Genomic DNA, 21,472 nt, shown 5'->3' on the forward strand with positions numbered 1-21,472 from the left:
AAGAACAGGGATCTATCAAAGTCTGATCTTCACAACACATGTTTGTGAAAGTGTATCATGGCACGAACAAAGGAGATTTCTGAGAACCTCAGAAAAAGCGTTGTTGATGCTTATCAGGTTGGAAAAGGTTACAAAATCATCTCTAAAGAGTTTGGACTCCACCAATCCACAGTCAGACATTGTGTACAAATAGAGGAAATTCAAGACCATTGTTACCCTCCCCAGGAGTGGTCGACCAACAAAGATCACTCCAAGAGCAAGGCGTGTAATAGTCAGCGAGGTCACAAAGGACTCCAGGGTAACTTCTAAGCAACTGAAGGCCTCTCTCACATTGGCTAATGTTAATGCTCATGAGTTCACCATCAGGAGAACACTGAACAACAATGGTGTGCATGGCAGAGTTGCAAGGAGAAAGCCACTGATCTCCAAAAAGAACATTGCCGCTCGCCTGCAGTTTGCTAAAGATCACTTGGACAAGCCAGAAGGCTATTGGAAAAATGTTTTGTGGACAGATGAGACCAAAATAGAACTTTTTGGTTTAAATGAGAAGTGTTATGTTTGGAGAAAGGAAAACACTGCATTCCAGCATAAGAACCTTATCCCATCTGTGAAACATGGTGGTGGTAGTATCATAGTTAGGGCCCGTTTTGCTGCATCTGGGCCAGGATGGCTTGCCATCATTGATGGAACAATGAATTCTGAATTATACCAGCGAATTCTAAAGGAAAATGTCAGGACATCTGTCCATGAACTGAATCTCAAGAGAAGGTGGGTCATGCAGCAAGACAACGACCCTAAGTGCACAAGTCGTTCTACCAAAGAATGGTTAAAGAAGAATAAAGTTAATGTTTTGGAATGGCCAAGTCAAAGTCCTGACCTTAATCCAATCGAAATGTCGTTGAAGGACCTGAAGCGAGCAGTTCATGTGAGGAAACCCACCAACATCCCAGAGTTGAAGATGTTCTGTACGGAGGAATGGGCTAAACCAAGCCGGTGTGCAGGACTGATCAACAGTTACCGGAAACGTTTAGTTGCAGTTATTGCCACACAAGGGGGTCACACCAGATACTGAAAGCAAAGGTTCACATACTTTTGCCACTCACAGAAATTTAATATTGGATCATTTTCTTCAATAAATAAATGACCAAGTGTAATATTTTTGTCTCATTTGTTTAACTGGGTTCTCTTTATCTACTTTTAGGACTTGTGTGAAAATCTGATGATGTTTTGGGTCATATTTATGCAGAAATATAGAAAATTCTAAAAGGTTTGCAAACTTTCAAGCACCACTGTATGCTCTAAAACATGATCCTGAGCTGCTCTGACTTGCCTTGACAGTCTGTAATAGGAACTCACAGTAACTCTCAGTTGGGTTTGAAATGACACCCACAAAACTCCATAAAAGGTCATGTGCACAAACAGCTGGGAGCATGAAATGAACAATCAGGGTAAAGGCTGAAAAACACATGGAAGTTCTAAAGGGTTCACAAACTTTCAAGCACCACTGTACAGCAAGTTGGTCATCATGGTGAAACAAACTCCTTCAAGACCTGTATCATCCTGTCATGGTTTATTTCGTGATAATGACCGACTCGCTGTACATTATCCCTGCCATAATGGACTTCAGGGCAGTAACAGTAACTCTGTTTCATCACACAACATTGTTGTTGATTATTTTCCTACAACAGCACAACACAGAGTGTTTTATTCCTTACATAGCCGAACCTATCCATATTAACCGCAGTGTCCCGCATCTCATAATTTGCATATTGAACATGTTTGGATTAAATTTGGGTCGATGTTGTAACCTCACAAACTGAGCTCATATTTAAATAATTTTACCTAGAAATCCTTTTCAAGATGAAATATAAAATACGAATGTGTTAAGAAATCTTTGGTAGCCCAAACCTCAATACATATGATCAGAGTCAGGTTTTAAATCCTGGGAACTTTAAATGAACATTGTGCTGTTTTGTGAATGAACATGATTTGTCCAACTGTGATTTTTTTTTTTTTAATCAGGCAACTCCAGAAGCACATGAGCTCTTACTGCTGTTCCCACAGACCTTCTGTTCTACCACAGTGCCTCAGCTGTTGGACAGGCCGTAACCGATAACGTCCTCAAAGTCCTTGAAGCTGACGTGTCCATCTGAGTCGTGGTCCACATGTCTATCAGGAGAGAAAATTCACCCAGTTACTGACTGCACATGGAAAAATGTCCCCAGCCAAACGCATTATAATAGACCCGATGATTATTTCCAGCTTTAGAAGCAGATAAAGCTTTACATCCAGTCCTGTAGGCAAGAGCGTAATCTTGTTAGTTGATGGATCTTAAGTGTGAGTGCACAGAAGCCTGGAACAATGGGAAAGAGCCAGAATGCCACAAACACACAACACACTCCAACAGAGGCAGAACACTGAAGGCGGTATTGAGTGACTGTTGGTGACGGATATGAACTCGAAGCAGAAAACAGGGAAACCAATACACGCTCAGTTTCCTTTCTCAAATTCAATATGGCACCCTGTCTTTAAATTCGATACTTGTCATCGTAATCAGTATCAATCTTGTAATTGTATGCCTATGGAACTATTAGTTTCAGTGATTTCCAAGGAACTTATTCAGAAATATATGACAAATCCTTCCACTGGAGCTTTGCCACGACCTCAGACCAAGTCGACAGTGATTACCTGAAGTGTGTATTGCATTTTGCTTTCACTGTCTAAGAACATCAGGCTGAACCAATCTCAATAGCCTCATCAGAAGAAAAAAAAGGAATTTTACCACAAAAACTCCTTGAATATTTCAATGGGTGAGACAGTCGGGGGGGGGGTGTTAGATGTAAGTCAAGCAACAGTAGGAAAAAGAACATCAAGACAAAAGTCCAGTGTGAGTCTATTTACTAGGAAGCCTATTAATCTAATGGTTAGAGAAGCAGCTTTGTGACCAAAAGGTTGCTGGGTCATTTCCCTGGACCAGCAGGAATGGCTGAAGTGCCCTTGAGCAAGGCACCGAACCCGCCAACTGCTCCCCAGACTGCTCTGGGTATGTTGTACATCACTCTAGATAACAGCGTCTGCTAAATGCCATTAATGTAATGTAATATAATAATTAGGAGATAGTCCACAGATCCTCAAAAAAAAAAAAACCCACACAGTCCCACCCACTTGGTTTCTACTGGCTCATAAGCCTGAGGTTTATAGATTCACAGGTCAAAGTTCGCCTCAGATGTGCTACCATAAATAAATGCATCCTTTGCATGCTTGTGAATTTTATTTGTGTTCATTATGGCTGCTGAAAAAGAGACAGGAGGCAAAGTTGGAGGTGGCGGAGTTGAGGATGTTAAGGTTTGCGATGGGAGGTTGGACAGGATAAGGAACGAGCACATCAGAGGGACAGCACATTTGGAGAGCTTGGGAATGAAGCTAAGAGAGATGAGACTGAGATGGTACGGGCACATCCTGAGAAGAGATGCAGAGCATGTTGGAAGGAGAACGTTGAGGATGGAGCTGCCAGGCACACGAAAACGAGGAAGGCCAAAGAGAAGATAAATGGATGTGGTGAGAGAGGACATGAAAGTGGCAGGTGTGGTAGAGAAGGATGCAGAAGACAGGGAGCGATGGAGACGAAAGATCCGCTGTGGCGACCCTTAATCAGGAGCAGCCAGAAGAAGAAGAAGATGGCCGCTGAAAAAGCATAACTGGTAGTTTTCAGGCGTCTCCTGTATTGTCATAGCAAGGGCTCAAAAATCAGAAACTCTCCATATTAGCAATAAAACCAATCTAAAACCAATTCAGAAACCCTGTTCCAAACCCTGTGCGCTGCTTTAACCTCCTAAGGCCCAAGCTGTTTTTTTACATGTATTTTTTATTTCTCTTTGCTATTTGGGCTTATTAGAACCTCATCTCATCTCATCTCATTATCTCTAGCCGCTTTATCCTGTTCTACAGGGTCGCAGGCAAGCTGGAGCCTATCCCAGCTGACTACGGGCGAGAGGCGGGGTACACCCTGGACAAGTCGCCAGGTCATCACAGGGCTGACACATAGACACAGACAACCATTCACACTCACATTCACACCTACGGTCAATTTAGAGTCACCAGTTAACCTAACCTGCATGTCTTTGGACTGTGGGGGAAACCGGAGCACCCGGAGGAAACCCACGCGGACACGGGGAGAACATGCAAACTCCGCATAGAAAGGCCCTCGCCGGCCACGGGGCTCGAACCCGGACCTTCTTGCTGTGAGGCGACAGCGCTAACCACTACACCACCGTGCCGCCCTTATTAGAACCTGATTAGAATAAAAACTAAGCATCATCTTTTGATAAGATGTACTTTTAGAGAAAAAGTATGTCCACATATGTGGATTCTTGTTCCGAATTTCCATAAAGTGCTGTCCACGCATGTGACCGCTAAGCCCTAGGAGGTTAAAATACAGTATAACATCATGTCGATGATTGCTAAGGCTGTTATGTGAATGCTGATTATAATAAACATTGATTATGATCGAATAAATGAAAAACCCCAAACCCAGGGCCAAAAAAAAAAGCATCTTGCAGGAGGAGTTTCACAAGAAAACCCAATTCCACAAGCAAATCACAGACCTGGTAACACTGGTGTGTGCAGTCTGAGTGACTTAAGTGAGCCAGTGCTTGACTTATTTCATGTCCTGATGGAGGTCATGTTCACCTGACTGGGCTACTGTAGAGGTGGAGGGTGATTCATGTGGCAGAGGAACAGTCTAGGGGCAGGGTACAGTTTTACCATTTTCAGTGCAGGTGAAAGGGGAACGAGGTGTTCTCACAGCATGGCTAAACACAAACTAATCGACATTTCTCCATCTTAAATACCATAATAAATACAATCTAGCTGCATGTTATATTGCCATAATACTATAAAAATGATTAAAAGGCATATGCACCAAAATTGTATCACATCTCAGGTCCACTGCAATTCTTATATTAATACATACACAGTGATCCAAATCTGTATTAGGGCAAATCAGTTGCAGTGCATATGCATGTTCCATCATGGATATTAAATAAGATGAAGATATACAGTTATGTCCAGAATTAATGGCACCCTTAAAGGAGAACTGAAGGCAAATTTTTTATTATAAAAATTCTATTTATCTCGTTTTATTAAATATAGGAATGCATTTTTGATCGCTATTTTGTCACTGCTATAGCAAGTTGTGAGTGTTTGAAATATGTTCTGTAATATATCAGTCCATATGTCAAAGCAATGCCTGTAAACGAGATTTGTTGAGACCAAGGGCGCAGATGGCACTGGGGACGGGGGGGACATGTCCCCCCCCAGATTTATAGTGACCCCTATCTGTCCCCTCCACCCACTGTCCCTACGTAAGGCGCCAAACATAGGTAGAAAAAGTGAGGATTAATGTTCCGTTAGTTAGGCTAACTTACACTGCAGCACAAAGTTGAAATGGCAGCAGCAGCAGCCTTGTCAGTGATCAATCCACATTACACCGATTCAAGAAGGGGAAAGGCTGGAGCAGATCCTTGCAGAGTTGGGAAAGCAAGGTGTTCAATCTGTGAAGATACTCAGTCATCCAGGTACAAAGTAATCTGTGGTTGGTAGAAGAGAGCAACTAGACTTGCTTGAAAAGTCTTGAAGACGTTTCGCCTCTCATCCGAAAGGCTTCCTCAGTTCTGTCTGTCTAATAGGGAGTATCAAGTATTTATCCTCTCATGGATCATCATAGAATCCGAATCAGAATGCTGATGGCTGCATTGTAGGTGGCTGATAAAAGATGTCATAGACACCCACCTCTGTTCAGTGATGGTCATTCCAGGTTGACAAAAATGAACGATCCTCTCTGGCTAAGATGTCCGCCAGTTTTCTGGAAGTCCTCTCATGCTCCCGCACCAGTCGAAGGGAACTCATCCCAAAGTGCGTAGAAACATATCTGTGAAGATACTCAGTCATCCAGGTACAAAGTAATCTGTGGTTGGTAGAAGAGGGTGTGTAAGACATCTATCAGCCACCTACAATGCAGCCATCAGCAATCTGATTCGGATTCTATGATGATCCATGAGAGGATAAATACTTGATACTCCCTATTAGTCAGACAGAACTGAGGATGCCTTTTGGATGAGAGGCGAAACGTCTTCAAGACTTTTCAAGCAAGTCCAGTTGCTCTCTTCTACCAACCACAGATTACTTTGTACCTGGATGACTGAGTATCTTCACAGATATGTTTCTACGCACTTTGGGATGAGATCCCTTCGACTGGTGCAGGAGTATGAGAGGACTTCCAGAAAACTGGCGGACATCTTAGCCAGAGAGGATCATTCATTTTTGCCAACCTGGAATGACCATCACTGAACAGAGGTGGGTGTGTAAGACATCTATCGGCCACCTACAATGCAGCCATCAGCATTCTAATTCGGATTCTATGATGATCCATGAAAGGATAAATACTTGATACTCCCTATTAGACAGACAGAACTGAGGATGCCTTTCGAATGAGAGGCGAAACGTCTTCAAGACTTTTCAAGCAAGTCCAGTTGCGCTCTTCTACCAACCACAGATTCAAGGTGTTCAATTTTCCACGTAATTCTCGGTTAATAACACTGCACAGCTGATCCATTTGATAGCAACAGTGTTTCTGCTATGACTAATGGTGCGTTCAGTTGTACTCATAAGTTGGAAGTTTGAAGTCATGTTCCATGATGTCCCAGTTTTTAAACTGGGAAGCGCTCAGTTCTGAGGTTATGTTGTTCGGCGCTCCAAGTTCCGACTTCCAATGTAAATGTAATGCACCATCTCGACCCCGGGGTCCTAAGGGGAGCTGGGGACTTTGCCTGTCGTGGTAACCATAGTGATCATAAACAACTGTCTAATGACTGAGCTGGTGATCTTTCTGCCACATTAAGCCAGAGAAGAGGGAAAAAAATCACAGCGTTGTTTCAAAAACCAAAAGATGTAAATATCCTATGCCTGTTGCCTTTCCCAGATGTGACAAATACTTGTTCTGTAATGTTGAGTAGCTAATCTGATAATAATAAGAAGGAATTTGGACTTACCTGAAGTAGACTAAATGTAAAATAACAGCATTCTAGGCTGTAGGTGAATATCTTTTAATGTTGTTATTTTTATGTATAATGTTATTTTAGTAGGCAGCAACTGTTAACTGAAATTATGAGATTTAAGATGTTAACATTCCTCCTGGTCTGCAGGCAATCCCTGGTGGGGTCAACAATGAAAAAACAAAAAAACAATTACAGCGTTTTTTCAAAAACCGAGCAATGCAAGTATCATATTGCCTGTTAACTTTCCCAGATGTGTCAGATGTTCTTTTTATAATGTTGAGTAGCTAGTCTGACAATAATAAGAAGGCATTAGCAGCACTTACCTGAAGTCGGCTAAATGTGAAATAAGCTTTTTAGGCTGTTATTAATATTATTATTAATGTTATTTTAGTAAGCAACTTTTTACTCAAATTACATGACTCAAAAAAGGCTCAATGGCACTGCGGTGTGCCAGATTCACCAAGACAGACTTGACAAACTGGACAGACAAGATATTGCCCAGCAATATGTTCAGGAAAATGAAAGGAGGAAAGATGTTTTTGGGACTTATTGAGTCTGCTTCTAGACAGTAAATTTGTTTGGCTGCAGAGGGAATTTTTTTTTTTCAATCAATTTTGTTTATTGGAAAAAATACTTTTTATTTTTATTTGTGTGAATCTGTTGTTCAAGTGTTTATACTTCTGTTTTCATACACATTTTATGTTTCTAATCATTTACATGAAGGCACGAGTGTGAATCATTTCAATTTTATTTTGTTATTAATTTTTGGACATTCCCTTTTTGTTAGAAGTTACAGTTAAAGTTTCTGTGATGAGATTCTTCATCCTGCTGAGATCAGCAAATGTTTAAATAAAACATGCAGAAGACATGAAGTTTTGGAGCGTGGTTAACATACCAGACAAATAACAATTTGATCATGTATGGCTAGTGTTGAACAGGTAGGCCTTTGTCTACCAATGTTCATTCAGTTAGAAAACTCACAATTCTAATGTATATTGAAGCTTCAGTACACACACATGCATATATATGCATTTACACAAAATGGAATCATTTGCTGACAGCTCAATCCCCCCCAGTTCAAAAATCCTATCTGCACCCCTGGTTGAGACCTGTGCGAGACATTGTAGGACGGAAATAAAACGTACAGCGGAAATCAAAGTGACCGACATCTGCCAACATTGTCAAAAGATGCGTGTGCCCTCTTTCGAATGCTGACGTAATCAAGCCGGAAGTTTTGTTTGTTTTGATAGCAATCAGGAAAGTTTGAAAAAAAAGTCGGCAGTAATCGTCATTTAAACTCATTTTTGTGCAATACTTCGTTTGGAAAACAGTTTTCAAAATGGCGGCACTGACACCTGGCTGACACTTCACGTTTCGAAGTCTCGCACAAGTCTCGTGAAGATCGCGCGGATAAGCGACACCTGCCGTGGACCAAACGAACTAAATTCAACACGGCTAAAAACCGAATAGGCCGATAAGTATAATATTTAATTGCAATTAGTTGCCAATACGAGTCACGATATAAGGTTACTAAAACCGAAAACGTAATTGAATAACACGTTAATTAAGAAATAAAGCGAGTTTAAAAATGACTTCAGTTCCACTTTAAAGAGAAGGAATGGATGAATAAAATCCGCCATTAAGCACAATCAGGGCCGTGATACATAATTTTAAAAGTTTCAAAGGAAGTTCGTTAGGAAGAGGACACATGATCGCAGAGTTGTGAAGATAACATAGAAGGATAGAAGGTTTCCGAATGGGCACGGTTTCACTTTTAAAATCAACCAAAGAAGTCATGAAGAAGCATTTTCTAAAAGCAACTCAGAAAAATATCACAGAGATCTGAGCTATGCGTAGTGTTCATTTGTTTATGATATTACAAGGGGGGCGGCATGGTGGTGTAGTGGTTAGCGCTGTCGCCTCACAGCAAGAAGGTCCGGGTTCGAGCCCCGTGGCCGGCGAGGGCCTTTCTGTGTGGAGTTTGCATGTTCTCCCCGTGTCCACGTGGGTTTCCTCCGGGTGCTCCGGTTTCCCCCACAGTCCAAAGACATGCAGGTTAGGTTAACTGGTGACTCTAAATTGAGCGTAGGTGTGAATGTGAGTGTGAATGGTTGTCTGTGTGTATGTGTCAGCCCTGCGATGACCTGGCGACTTGTCCAGGGTGTACCCCGCCTTTCGCCTGTAGTCAGCTGGGATAGGCTCCAGCTTGCCTGCGACCCTGTAGAACAGGATAAAGCGGCTAGAGATAATGAGATGAGATGAGATGAGATATTACAAGGAAAACGCTCCCAAAGCTACTGTAAAATATGGTGTTGGATCACCACAGCGTGCACATGTTTAAGTGAAAATTATGAATAATTTTTCTGCAGGGTGCCAACAATTCTGGAGCTGAATGTATCGTAGTGAGAATGTGACTCAAATATGTCTCAGTTTGCGTAATGCCACGCTCATGATTGCTGCACTTTTTTCGTGATATTTCGGTACGCTGTTGCATTGTCCTGTTTGTTTAACTTGCTCAGTCACTTTCGTTCCCCATCTGCTTTCCTGATGTTCACTCATGCTTGTGTGTGTGTGTGTGTATAAAATCCAGTACGTCTTACAAGAGTAGGTCAAAACTAGGACATAGTGTTTGCAGAGATATTGAGATAAACGTCACCAAGTTGGGCCTTGCATGCCTGGATCCAAATTCAAAGTGACTTCAGCCAGTGTCCAGACTTATCACACACTCCCAGAGCCATTTCTATAAAGCACAGCTCACAGAGAGAGCAGACGCTCCATTACATCGTCAGATGAGTGAGGATGAACGAGCAGATAAAGATGATGCATGAGCAATTGCATCAGTGTGGGAAAAGAGAGTGTTAGAGAGCACTTTTTTTTTCTTCTTTCACTCACTACCCACTTCCTGCACAGATTAAATTGAAAGGAATAAATAGCTGAACTTGAATCTCCCATTTCCTGCTCATTGGATCGTTCTCCCTGTTCAGCCAACATGGTATCACACAAATCTGAGAGCATCGTGCTGCAGTATTTGATAAGCCCAGGCCTGCACTGGGAATTAACTGGACGATGTAACTAAAGGCAGAATCGATGTGGATGGAAGCAAAGGGGGGGGAAAATATCTCTTCCTGTGTATTTTTCAGGAGCTTGTGTTTTCCAGCCTCGCTGTCTTACTAGGTGATTTCTCTATTACTCCGAGCAGCAGACTGATGGAGTGCAAACCCAGCAGATGTGAGGGAAATTTGGTAGCAACAGGGAGGAGAATTAAAACAACATTAGGCATCCAGTAACTGGAAAATCACACTTTCCCGTTCCATGCTGGTGAATCTCATTCAAATGGTAGTGTAGTAACCTAATTAGATTCTAATACAGCCCTCCCATGGAGGAGGACCACTGGGACGTCCTCCGTACCCCTCTTCAGACCTGAGCCCCGACGCTGTTCAATCACAAATCACCATCCAGTGCTCCAGAGCTGTCAGGAATCCATTATCACAAAACATTGCCATTAAAGCTGGATTGGGGTGTGTATGATGAAGATGGTGTGTGCTGAAGCGATTAAGCAGTGATGGTGGCCAAGTCACATACCGGTGTGTTTGACTGACTGGTCTGATATTAACACTGAAGTAACATGTCAAGTCGCCTGGAAAGTTGTCAGATCAGTAAAAGTGCTGGAGGGGCTTTGCTGTCCCTGCTGTCTTTACCATGTTGAATGAACACACACACACACACACACACACACACACAGATGATTCCGGGCTACGCCAAACATAATTTCCACAACTCTGTCGTTCAATGACGATCACCACGCTGGTCTCCTTTACTGTAAATTAAATTCAACTGACGCATTCAGTACAGCTTTATTTCATGAATATCCAAATATTGGGAAATAATTTAATATTTCGGTTCATATCATTTGGCTGATGCATTCAGTACATTGTGTACTGTTTATATTGTTGATAGCATACATATTCATAATGTATACTGTATATTATAGATGTTGTATATTATATATTATAGATATTGTTTATTACGGACAGATATTATATTTTATTCTATCCACATTCACTGGATATGAGCAATCACGTGCTCTGATTGGCTACTCTACTACTAGGCTATCAGCTCATATACTGTACCGTGAGTAGAGAAAAACAAAATGGCGGAGTGTGTTGCTGAACCAATCGAGGACGAAGTAAAAACAAAACCCCAAAAAATACAGAAAAAAGCAACAAAATATGGAATAAAAGTATTTGATGGTAAAAATGTATCTTTTTGAAATTACTTTTCAAGAATTATCATCGCATTTTTCACAAATTGCTGCTGTCATTTCGCCGGTTTGTTTACATTCTAAGCGGAAATGAGTTTGTCGGACGTTTTGTACAAAGTTTTTATTTATCGAACTTGCAAAAACTAAAACTAAAAATGCTCCGTTTCTTAAAATCCAGTGAATGTGGATAGAATAAAACAGTTATTCTACTCAATCTCGTCGTACACGGCTTATAGCCAACCATCGTTGGCTATCAGCTCATGCACGACTCGATTTCATGGAATAACTGTTAAATAGATAGTTAGATTATACACAGATATTGTATAATACAGATATTTTATACATATTGTACATAATATAGGCAGTGTATATTGTATATAATAGTTATAATAGTTTTTGTAGATTGCATATTTATTATATGGTGTAATATCTATATTGTCCATATTGTACATTACATATACATCACTTACATATACACATTCACCCCCCCCCCCCCCCCCCCCACCTTTTCTTTTTCTGTATCACAAGAGACACCAGCTGCCGGAACCAAATTCCTTGTGTGTGTATACATACTTGGCCCATAAACATGATTCTGATTCCGAAAAGCCCAATATTTTGTTGGCTACAACTATGTGAAGTTTCCATCACTGTATCTAAATAAAAAAATAATAATAAAAAGTGGGCGGCACGGTGGTGTAGTGGTTAGCGCTGTCGCCTCACAGCAAGAAGGTCCGAGTTCAAGCCCCGTGGCCGGCGAGGGCCTTTCTGTGCGGAGTTTGTATGTTCTCCCCGTGTCCGCGTGGGTTTCCTCCGGGTGCTCCGGTTTCCCCCACAGTCCAAAGACATGCAGGTTAGGTTAACTGGTGACTCTAATTGACTGTAGGTGTGAATGTGAGTGTGAATGGTTGTCTGTGTCTATGTGTCAGCCCTGTGATGACCTGGCGACTTGTCCAGGGTGTACCCCGCCTTTCACCCGTAGTCAGCTGGGATAGGCTCCAGCTTGCCTGCGACCCTGTAGAACAGGATAAAGCGGCTACAGATAATGAGATGAGATAATAAAAAGTAAAAAGATCCATAGCTATGCTTCTCTACTGGGTGACCCACTGTTGTGATCAGTGCTGTACGTTACAGAAAAAAAAAAAGCATGCCTTATTGTCAGGAGTTTGTGAGTTTAAATCTCGAAGATACCTCAACCATTCTTGGGCGGTAGCAGACTTGGCTGTGCTCTCACAGCTGGGCGGGGCATACTCTCAACCTTGTCATGACAGTGATACTAGCCAATCATGGCTGTCTGTGAGCTCATGTATGTGGAAGAGGGTAGATAGCATTTTCCTCTGAGTGTGTTACACTGGCCTGTGACACAGCATGTGCGGCAGTTTGAAAAACCATAGTGACATCACTTGTCTTGAAAGAAGCATGGGTTAGTCACCACTGGTAGCTATTATGTGTTCAGGGAGGGGTATCTAATGCCGCTTTTCCACTACAAACGCGGCTGAGCCGTGCCGTGCTGAGTCGAGCTGAGTCGAGCTGAGCGGGGCTGTTGGAGTTGCATTTCGACTACAACCGCGCTGAACCGTGCTGGCTGGAAGTGGGTGGACACATTGGGTGGAGTTAGCGAAAGTGGGTGGACGTCACGTGATGTCGTTAAGCAGCGCAAACAGTGACATCAGTGACAGTGGCGGAACAAGTCAGAGCCGGGCCGGGGGCAGGGCAAATGACCGGGCCCTTTATTAAAGCTTATCATAACATCATTTTAGGCTACAAAATGTCCGCAACTGCGGTGTTTACCAATTTCAACACTACCGGGTGCAACTATGTTATTTAGTACATCAAGTCCTTCAAACGAACATGTAACTCAGAAACAAAAAACATTAGGATACTGTACATGGCTCATAATAAAACATCAATAGCCTATACTGCACACATTACTTGAAGGGCATACGAATGAGCGCTCAGAGGTTGCAACGGTGACAGGAAGAGTCAGAAATAAAAGGAGGGCGGTGCAAACCTCACTGAATGCACTGTGTTTACCAATTTCAACACTACGGGGTGCAACTATGTTATTTTGTACATTAAGTCCTTCAAACGAACATGTAACTCAGAAACAAAAAAACATTAGGTGACATACTGTACATGGCTCATAATAAAACATCAATAGTCTACTGCGCGCATTATTTGAAGGGCATACGACGAGCCTTGCGCTCCGCGAACTCGTCCACGATGCTCTGTATGTCACTGATTCAGTGATCTTTTAAGCGGTAGTCTCACGACCCGAATAGTAAACAATAAACATGGAGGACATGGAGTCGTTAGTGTTGCTGGTCTTGGTGCTGTGGCTTGTTGTCACCGACAACGCCAACAGATACTGGCAAGAGCGTATAGATGAGGCGAGGCGCATAAGGCTTCAGAAATTCTCGTAATTCGTAATTCTTCTTCTTCCGGGTTTGCGGTGTTTACAGATCCCAGCGCGCTCGCGGGGCGTGTGTGGGCATGTGAGGACACTCCTCCTCACCAATCAGTGCACAGGGGAGTGTCTGCTCACGCCCCCAACCTCACTCGGCACGGCTTGGCTCGCTTCAGCCCCACTCCAAAACGGTGCGAGTTTTAGGGGCTAAGCAGGGCTGAAACGAGCTGAGTCGTGCTGGTTTTTGGTAGTCGAAACGCGAGCCGTGTCGGGCTGAAGTGAGCTGAAGCGAGCTGAAGTGAGCTGAAAAAGGGTAGTGGAAAAGGGCCATAATGGGCTAACATGCTTCTGATACTGTCGGAAATGAAACCAGGTGAAATCCGAAATGGTTAATGATGCAATAGGTGTTGTGAAGACACAACCTTCAATTCAAAAGTTCAGAGTGTAAATGAGGTCTTGTTCCTATGTGTGCCTAATGTTTCCTCATTCCCTACAACGTCCTGATTTTTCCTCATTCCTTACATTTCCTCATTCATCACTCCCACAACAACAACTAGCAATGCAAACATTGAGGTGAACTGAAGGCACATTTTTTATTCTCAAACTTCTATTTATCTCATTTTATTAAATATACAAATGTATTTTTGACGGCTATTTTGTCGCTGCTATAGCAAGTTATGAGTGTTTGAAATATGCTCTGTAATATATCAGTCCATATGTCAAAGCAACGGCCGTAAACGAGATTCGTTGAGACCTGTGTGAGACATCGTAGGACGGAAGTAAAACGTACAGCGCAAATCAAAGTGACCAACATCTGCCAACATTGTCAAAAGATGCACGCGCCCTCCTTCGAATGCTGACATATCAAGCCGGAAGTTTTGTTTGTTTTGATAGCAATCAGGAAAGTTTGAAAAAAGTAGGCAGTAATCATCATTTAAACTCATTTTTGTGCAATACTTCGTTTGGAAAACAGTTTTCAAAATGGCGGCACTGACACCTGGCTGACACTTCACGTTTCGAAGTCTCGCACAAGTCTCGTGAAGATCACGCAGATAAGCGACGCCTGCCGTGGACCAAACGAACTAAATTCAACACGGCTAAAAACCGAATAGGCCGATAAGTATAATATTTAATTGCAATTAGTTGCCAATACGAGTCACGATATAAGGTTACTAAAACCGAAACGTAATTGAATAACACGTTAATTAAGAATTAAAGCAAGTTTAAAAATGACTTCGATTCTCCTTTAATGTTTTGTCCTCCGCTGTTGAGATGTCTCACCACTGACATGCAGAAATTCTTCATTCTGATGAGACAAAGGTGCTCATTCAATTCGTCAGATCATTTCATTCACCCCTGACAAGCAGGTCTTTAATGTTTTTGTCCCATCTGTACGAGATGAATTTTCAAGTTCCTTGAAGTTGAAACGGTTCAGGATCATCCTGCAGGAATTTGGAGCTTTTAGTTGTATGTACGGTATCACTTGAACCACTGTATGATAATTGAGCACTCAAGCTAGGACTCAGGTGCTTGACCAGGGTACGTGATAAAAAAGTTATAAAAAGCAGGATTATAAAACATTTGTAATCTGTGCCATTTCATACAGGTCAAATGGAACCTGAGTAAAGAGAGAAGCAGCCTGCTTAAAGCATGCAGGATTCCTGCTGGGATGAGAACCACCAAGGAATCGTGAGTGGGAATAAAAAAAAAAAAACACCGGGCAACATGTCATCAGCAAAAATGTGTTGGACAACCCTAACTGAGATAAATATTGCTTGGGCAATGTGTTACTCTTGTTTCTGTGTGCTAGAATTCCTCTTGGGAGGACGCAGCGGTCTTCCCAGGAGGCTGAGCCGGGTAATGACATCATCAGTGTGCACCAGAGGCACAGCTATATTAATCTGAGCACTGCTTGTCTGTTCCACCCCCCCACATACACACACTTTTTTTTTTCAAAAGGGAGCAGTGGGAAAAGCAGCATGGCAGAATCCATGCGCTACTCTGTCATTGTCAGAGGAAGCACACTTAGCTCGCATACTGACGCTGCAGAAAAGTGGGGGGAAATCTGCTCGGCTAGTTCCACTCACATCACCTCTCAGCGCTAACACTAAGTGCTGAGTGTTATGGCTTGGAGCATGTGTCCAAATTGTGCTGTGAGACAGTAAATCTACAATAGTAGCTACTGAAATACAAATACACAACATCTGGTCTTGGAATATGTTTGAATATTCTGACTTTGGGACATGGGATGTTTTTGGATTTGCAATTTTTTTTTTAATGGCATCCATGAATAATTAGTAAGAATGTGTGGTTTCATCCAATACAAATAAAATATCCTCAGGTGTTTAAGACATTTTACATATCTGCACATACAACCCCGATTCCAAAAAAGTTGGGACAAAGTACAAATTGTAAATAAAAACGGAATGCAATGATGTGGAAGTTTCAAAATTCCATATTTTATTCAGAATAGAATATAGATGACATATCAAATGTTTAAACTGAGAAAATGTATCATTTAAAGAGAAAAATTAGGTGATTTTAAATTTCATGACAACAACACATCTCAAAAAAGTTGGGACAAGGCCATGTTTACCACTGTGAGACATCCCCTTTTCTCTTTACAACAGTCTGTAAACGTCTGGGGACTGAGGAGACAAGTTGCTCAAGTTTAGGGATAGGAATGTTAACCCATTCTTGTCTAATGTAGGATTCTAGTTGCTCAACTGTCTTAGGTCTTTTTTGTCGTATCTTCCGTTTTATGATGCGCCAAATGTTTTCTATGGGTGAAAGATCTGGACTGCAGGCTGGCCAGTTCAGTACCCGGACCCTTCTTCTACGCAGCCATGATGCTGTAATTGATGCAGTATGTGGTTTGGCATTGTCATGTTGGAAAATGCAAGGTCTTCCCTGAAAGAGACGTCGTCTGGATGGGAGCATATGTTGCTCTAGAACCTGGATATACCTTTCAGCATTGATGGTGTCTTTCCAAATGGTTAAGCTGCCCATGCCACACGCACTAATGCAACCCCATACCATCAGAGATGCAGGCTTCTGAACTGAGCGCTGATAACAACTTGGGTTGTCCTTCTCCTCTTTAGTCCGAATGACACGGCGTCCCCGATTTCCATAAAGAACTTCAAATTTTGGTTCATCTGACCACAGAACAGTTTTCCACAGTCCATTTTAAATGAGCCTTGGCCCAGAGAAGACGTCTGCGCTTCTGGATCATGTTTAGATACGGCTTCTTCTTTGAACTATAGAATTTTAGCTGGCAACGGCGGATGGCACGGTGAATTGTGTTCACAGATAATGTTCTCTGGAAATATTCCTGAGCCCATTTTGTGATTTCCAATACAGAAGCATGCCTGTATGTGATGCAGTGCCGTCTAAGGGCCCGAAGATCACGGGCACCCAGTATGGTTTTCCGGCCTTGACCCTTACGCACAGAGATTCTTGCAGATTCTCTGAATCTTTTGATGATCTTATGCACTGTAGATGATGATATGTTCAAACTCTTTGCAATTTTACACTGTCGAACTCCTTTCTGATATTGCTCCACTATTTGTCGGCGCAGAATTAGGGGGATTGGTGATCCTCTTCCCATCTTTACTTCTGAGAGCCGCTGCCACTCCAAGATGCTCTTTTTATACCCAGTCATGTTAATGACCTATTGCCAATTGACCTAATGAGTTGCAATTTGGTCCTCCAGCTGTTCCTTTTTTGTACCTTTAACCTTTCCAGCCTCTTATTGCCCCTGTCCCAACTTTTTTGAGATGTGTTGCTGTCATGAAATTTCAAATGAGCCAATATTTGGCATGAAATTTCAAAATGTCTCACTTTCGACATTTGATATGTTGTCTATGTTCTATTGTGAATATAATATCAGTTTTTGAGATTTGTAAATTATTGCATTCCGTTTTTATTTACAATTTGTACTTTGTCCCAACTTTTTTGGAATCGGGGTTGTACTAACGAGTTTCTCGTTTAATGTAATACTCTTAAAGCAACGTCTCAAAACTAAGATAGCTGCGTCTAGAAATTTCAGAAGCTGGAGATAGCTTGTTTTCTTAACCTTAATAAACCACTAGTGGTAGGTGACTTAGTAAGATCAAGGTGGAGTAAGTAAGGTGTAGTGGTTAGTACTGTTGCCTCACAGCAAGAAGGTTCTGGGTTCGAGCCCAGTGGCTGACGGGGGCCTTTCTGTGTAGAGTTTGCACGTTCTCCCTGTGTCTGCGTGGGTTTCCTCCGGGTGCTCCGGTTTCCCCCACAGTCCAAAGACATGCAGGTTAGGATAACATGGGGCAGCCTTGGGCTGAAGTGCCCTTGAGCAAGGCACCTAACCCCCCAACTGATCCCTGGGCGCTGTAGCAGAGCTACAAACTGCTCTGGGTATGTGTGTGTGCTCGTTGCTCACTGCTTCAGATGGGTTAAATACAGAGGATGAATTTCACTGTACTTGAGTGTGCATGTGACAACATAAAAGCTTCTTCTTAAAATAATAAGTGCTAAGTAAAAATAATAATTGAAGTAATCATTGTGTAAATACTACAAGTTCGGAAATGCATGTATTTCTATCTATACTGCAGTGCACTTGCTCAAATCTGATTGGTCAGACAGTGCGCGTTACTTTTGTACAGCAGCGCGGCTCAGAAAGTAGCTCTGGCTGTAATGTGAACGATAGGTTAATATTAATGCTCTCATCCGAATACTGACTAACTATATCTCAGACATTTCGAAACATTAAATTTAACTAACTACTCAGGAGTCAGCAGCACTCCATTTGCGCACTGTGCCACATCAGATCCCCCGCGTCCTGTCGTCATTTACTGATTTATCTATCCATCCATTATCTCTAGCCACTTATCCTGTTCTACAGGGTTGCAGGCAAGCTGGAGCCTATCCCAGCTGACTACGGGCGAAAGGCGGGGTACACCCTGGACAAGTCGCCAGGTCATCACAGGGCTGACACATAGACACAGACAACCATTCACACTCACATTCACACCTACGCTCAATTTAGAGTCACCAGTTAACCTAACCTGCATGTCTTTGGACTGTGGGGGAAACCGGAGCACCCGGAGGAAACCCACGCGGACACGGGGAGAACATGCAAACTCTGCACAGAAAGGCCCTCGCCGGCCACGGGGCTCGAACCCGGACCTTCTTGCTGTGAGGCGACAGCGCTAACCACTACACCACCGTGCTGCCCCATTTATCGATTTACACATTTCTTTTTCTTTTTTAAACTAATTTTACAGCTGGAAATCCCACCCTTAATTTACAAATGCAGTCCCATTAATGTTTTTTTTTAGTCTGCAGATCACTGCAGTTGTTGACTGATAATTGTTGATTGATTGATGTGTGAAATCAAGGTAGAAATTTAGTTGAGGTTTCTGCATGTGATAAATGTTTACTGTAATCATGGCGAATTCAGATCTCAGACTTTTCTCAGGCTGTCTGAATGCTGATGTTATAATAATAATAATATCATTATTATTTCAAGCAAATTAATATTTATGATCAAAAGCACATTACAGAGATTAATAAATATTGCTAAACTACAAAACAGTGTCTTTTGTACAAAAATATATCAAACTTCCTATCTCAAACATAAAATTTCTAAAGCAAAACAAATATGTATTGCTTCTTGTCTAAAAACGATTTATCTTTATCTTCGTATAAAGATTGCATTTGCAAAATCAGTTAGTACAATGGGGTGGCACTAGTAAAATGTTTCTGTAAAAGAAAATCAGTAAATAATGGAAATATTTCAAAATTAAATATAATATAGGGCGGCACGGTGGTGTAGTGGTTAGCGCTGTCGCCTCACAGCAAGAAGGTCCTGGGTTCGAGCCCCGGGGCCGGCGAGGGCCTTTCTGTGTGGAGTTTGCATGTTCTCCCCGTGTCCGCGTGGGTTTCCTCCGGGTGCTCCGGTTTCCCCCACAGTCCAAAGACATGCAGGTTAGGTTAACTGGTGACTCTAAATTGAGCGTAGGTGTGAATGTGAGTGTGAATGGTTGTCTGTGTCTATGTGTCAGCCCTGTGATGACCTGGCGACTTGTCCAGGGTGTACCACGCCTCTCGCCCGTAGTCAGCTGGGATAGGCTCCAACTTGCCTGCGACCCTGTAGAAGGATAAAGCGGCTAGAGATAATGAGATAAATATAATATAATAATGATACATTAATATAATCAGTTGTAGTATATAAAATTTATCCATAAGCAGCCTGAAACAAAAACATTTTAACCAAAGACTTAAAATTATCAAAATTCTTCTTGTGTTTGATTTTATGAGGAAGAGCATTAAAAAAGTTTAGGCGCTACAATAGCGAAGGCCCTGTCGCCAAAAGACTTCTTGGTTCTTGCATTAAAAGATTGAAGAAAAACATCATCACAGTGAATTTTGAATATAAAAAAGTCACACTTCGGTAAATATTTTGAAATACGAAGACATAATTTCAATTGCGCTCTTTAGCTACAGACATTTTTGACAGATTTTTGACTTTTTTGTGGATTATTGAATACAAAATGTGTGCAAATGATATTTTACATAAACATGAAGGTTACAGGCATCTCTCATTTCAAAACAAAGCTTGCCAATTAATGCAATACGCAACTATTTACAACTTTTACCACAGTTACTAGCAAGCTCTTATTGTGGAACGCGAACACACACCTCTACAAACATCAATCAACAACTGCAGTGACCCGCAGACTGAAAAAATAATTAATGGATCTGCATTTGTAAATTAAGGGTGGAATTTTCAGTAGGAGGGCGGCATGGTGGTGTAGTGGTTAGCGCTGTCACCTCACAGCAAGAAGGTCCTAGCCTGCCCGTCCATCCTAAGCATGACGCAACACGAGGGCCTGTTGCGAGCTTAGTCTGGCCAGGCAAGCTATCTACAGCACTTCCAAGCTCCCGAAAAATCGGGAGCCAATCAACTTTGAGCATCTCCAACGGCCCTGGGTAGAGGCGTGTTCAAGGCAGTGACGTAGTAGAACTGCGACCGGAAGCCATAGATTGTTTACAGAATCTATGCCGGAAGCGCTTCATTCACGCTTCCGCATCTGTTACGCATAGATGCTGTATTGAAAGCATTCAACGGGAAGTTCTCATTGAAAACGGAGCAAAGAGCAGCCCTGGAGGTATTTATTGAAAGGAAGGACGTTATCGCCTTGCTCCCGACCGGCTGCGGTAAGAGTTTAATCTACCAGTTAGCCCCGTCGCGTCGCATACGTCAGAGGAAAGAGTGATGTGATTGGTTTAAGCTTCGTCACAGCCTTTTCTGGCTTCGACCTGTAGCAAACTGAGGCATTTCAGGGAGGCGGGTCAACCACGGGCTCTGGGAAACGGTTGGGCTTAATATCTTGGCCAGACCAATAGCTCGTAGAGCTTTGTCGCGTTAGCCAGACTAAGAAGGTCCGGGTTCGAGCCCCGTGGCCGGCGAGGGCCTTTCTGTGTGGAGTTTGCATGTTCTCCCCGTGTCCGCGTGGGTTTCCTCCGGGTGCTCCGGTTTCCCCCACAGTCCAAAGACATGCAGGTTAGGTTAACTGGTGACTAAATTGAGCGTAGGTGTGAATGTGAGTGTGAATGGTTGTCTATGTGTCAGCCCTGTGATGACCTGGCGACTTGTCCAGGGTGTACCCCGCCTTTCGCCCGTAGTCAGCTGGGATAGGCTCCAGCTTGCCTGCGACCCTGTAGAACAGGATAAAGCGGCTACAGATAATGAGATGAGATGAGAAAATCAGT

General features: G+C 42.5%; 1 protein-coding gene across 1 annotated transcript in view; it reads right to left on the bottom strand.

The window, feature by feature from the left end:
- Window positions 1-1,502: 1,502 nt before the first annotated feature.
- The window catches only part of efcab11 (EF-hand calcium binding domain 11), a 137,324-nt gene continuing 117,354 nt past the window's right edge, over window positions 1,503-21,472 (bottom strand). The window contains exon 6 of the mRNA XM_060932787.1: window positions 1,503-2,169. Coding sequence (XP_060788770.1) covers window positions 2,088-2,169 — 82 coding nt within the window. The 3' untranslated portion in view covers window positions 1,503-2,087. The remainder of the gene's footprint in view (window positions 2,170-21,472) is intronic.

This window comes from Neoarius graeffei, chromosome 11 (genome assembly GCF_027579695.1).
Source record: "Neoarius graeffei isolate fNeoGra1 chromosome 11, fNeoGra1.pri, whole genome shotgun sequence".
NCBI lineage: Eukaryota > Metazoa > Chordata > Actinopteri > Siluriformes > Ariidae > Neoarius > Neoarius graeffei.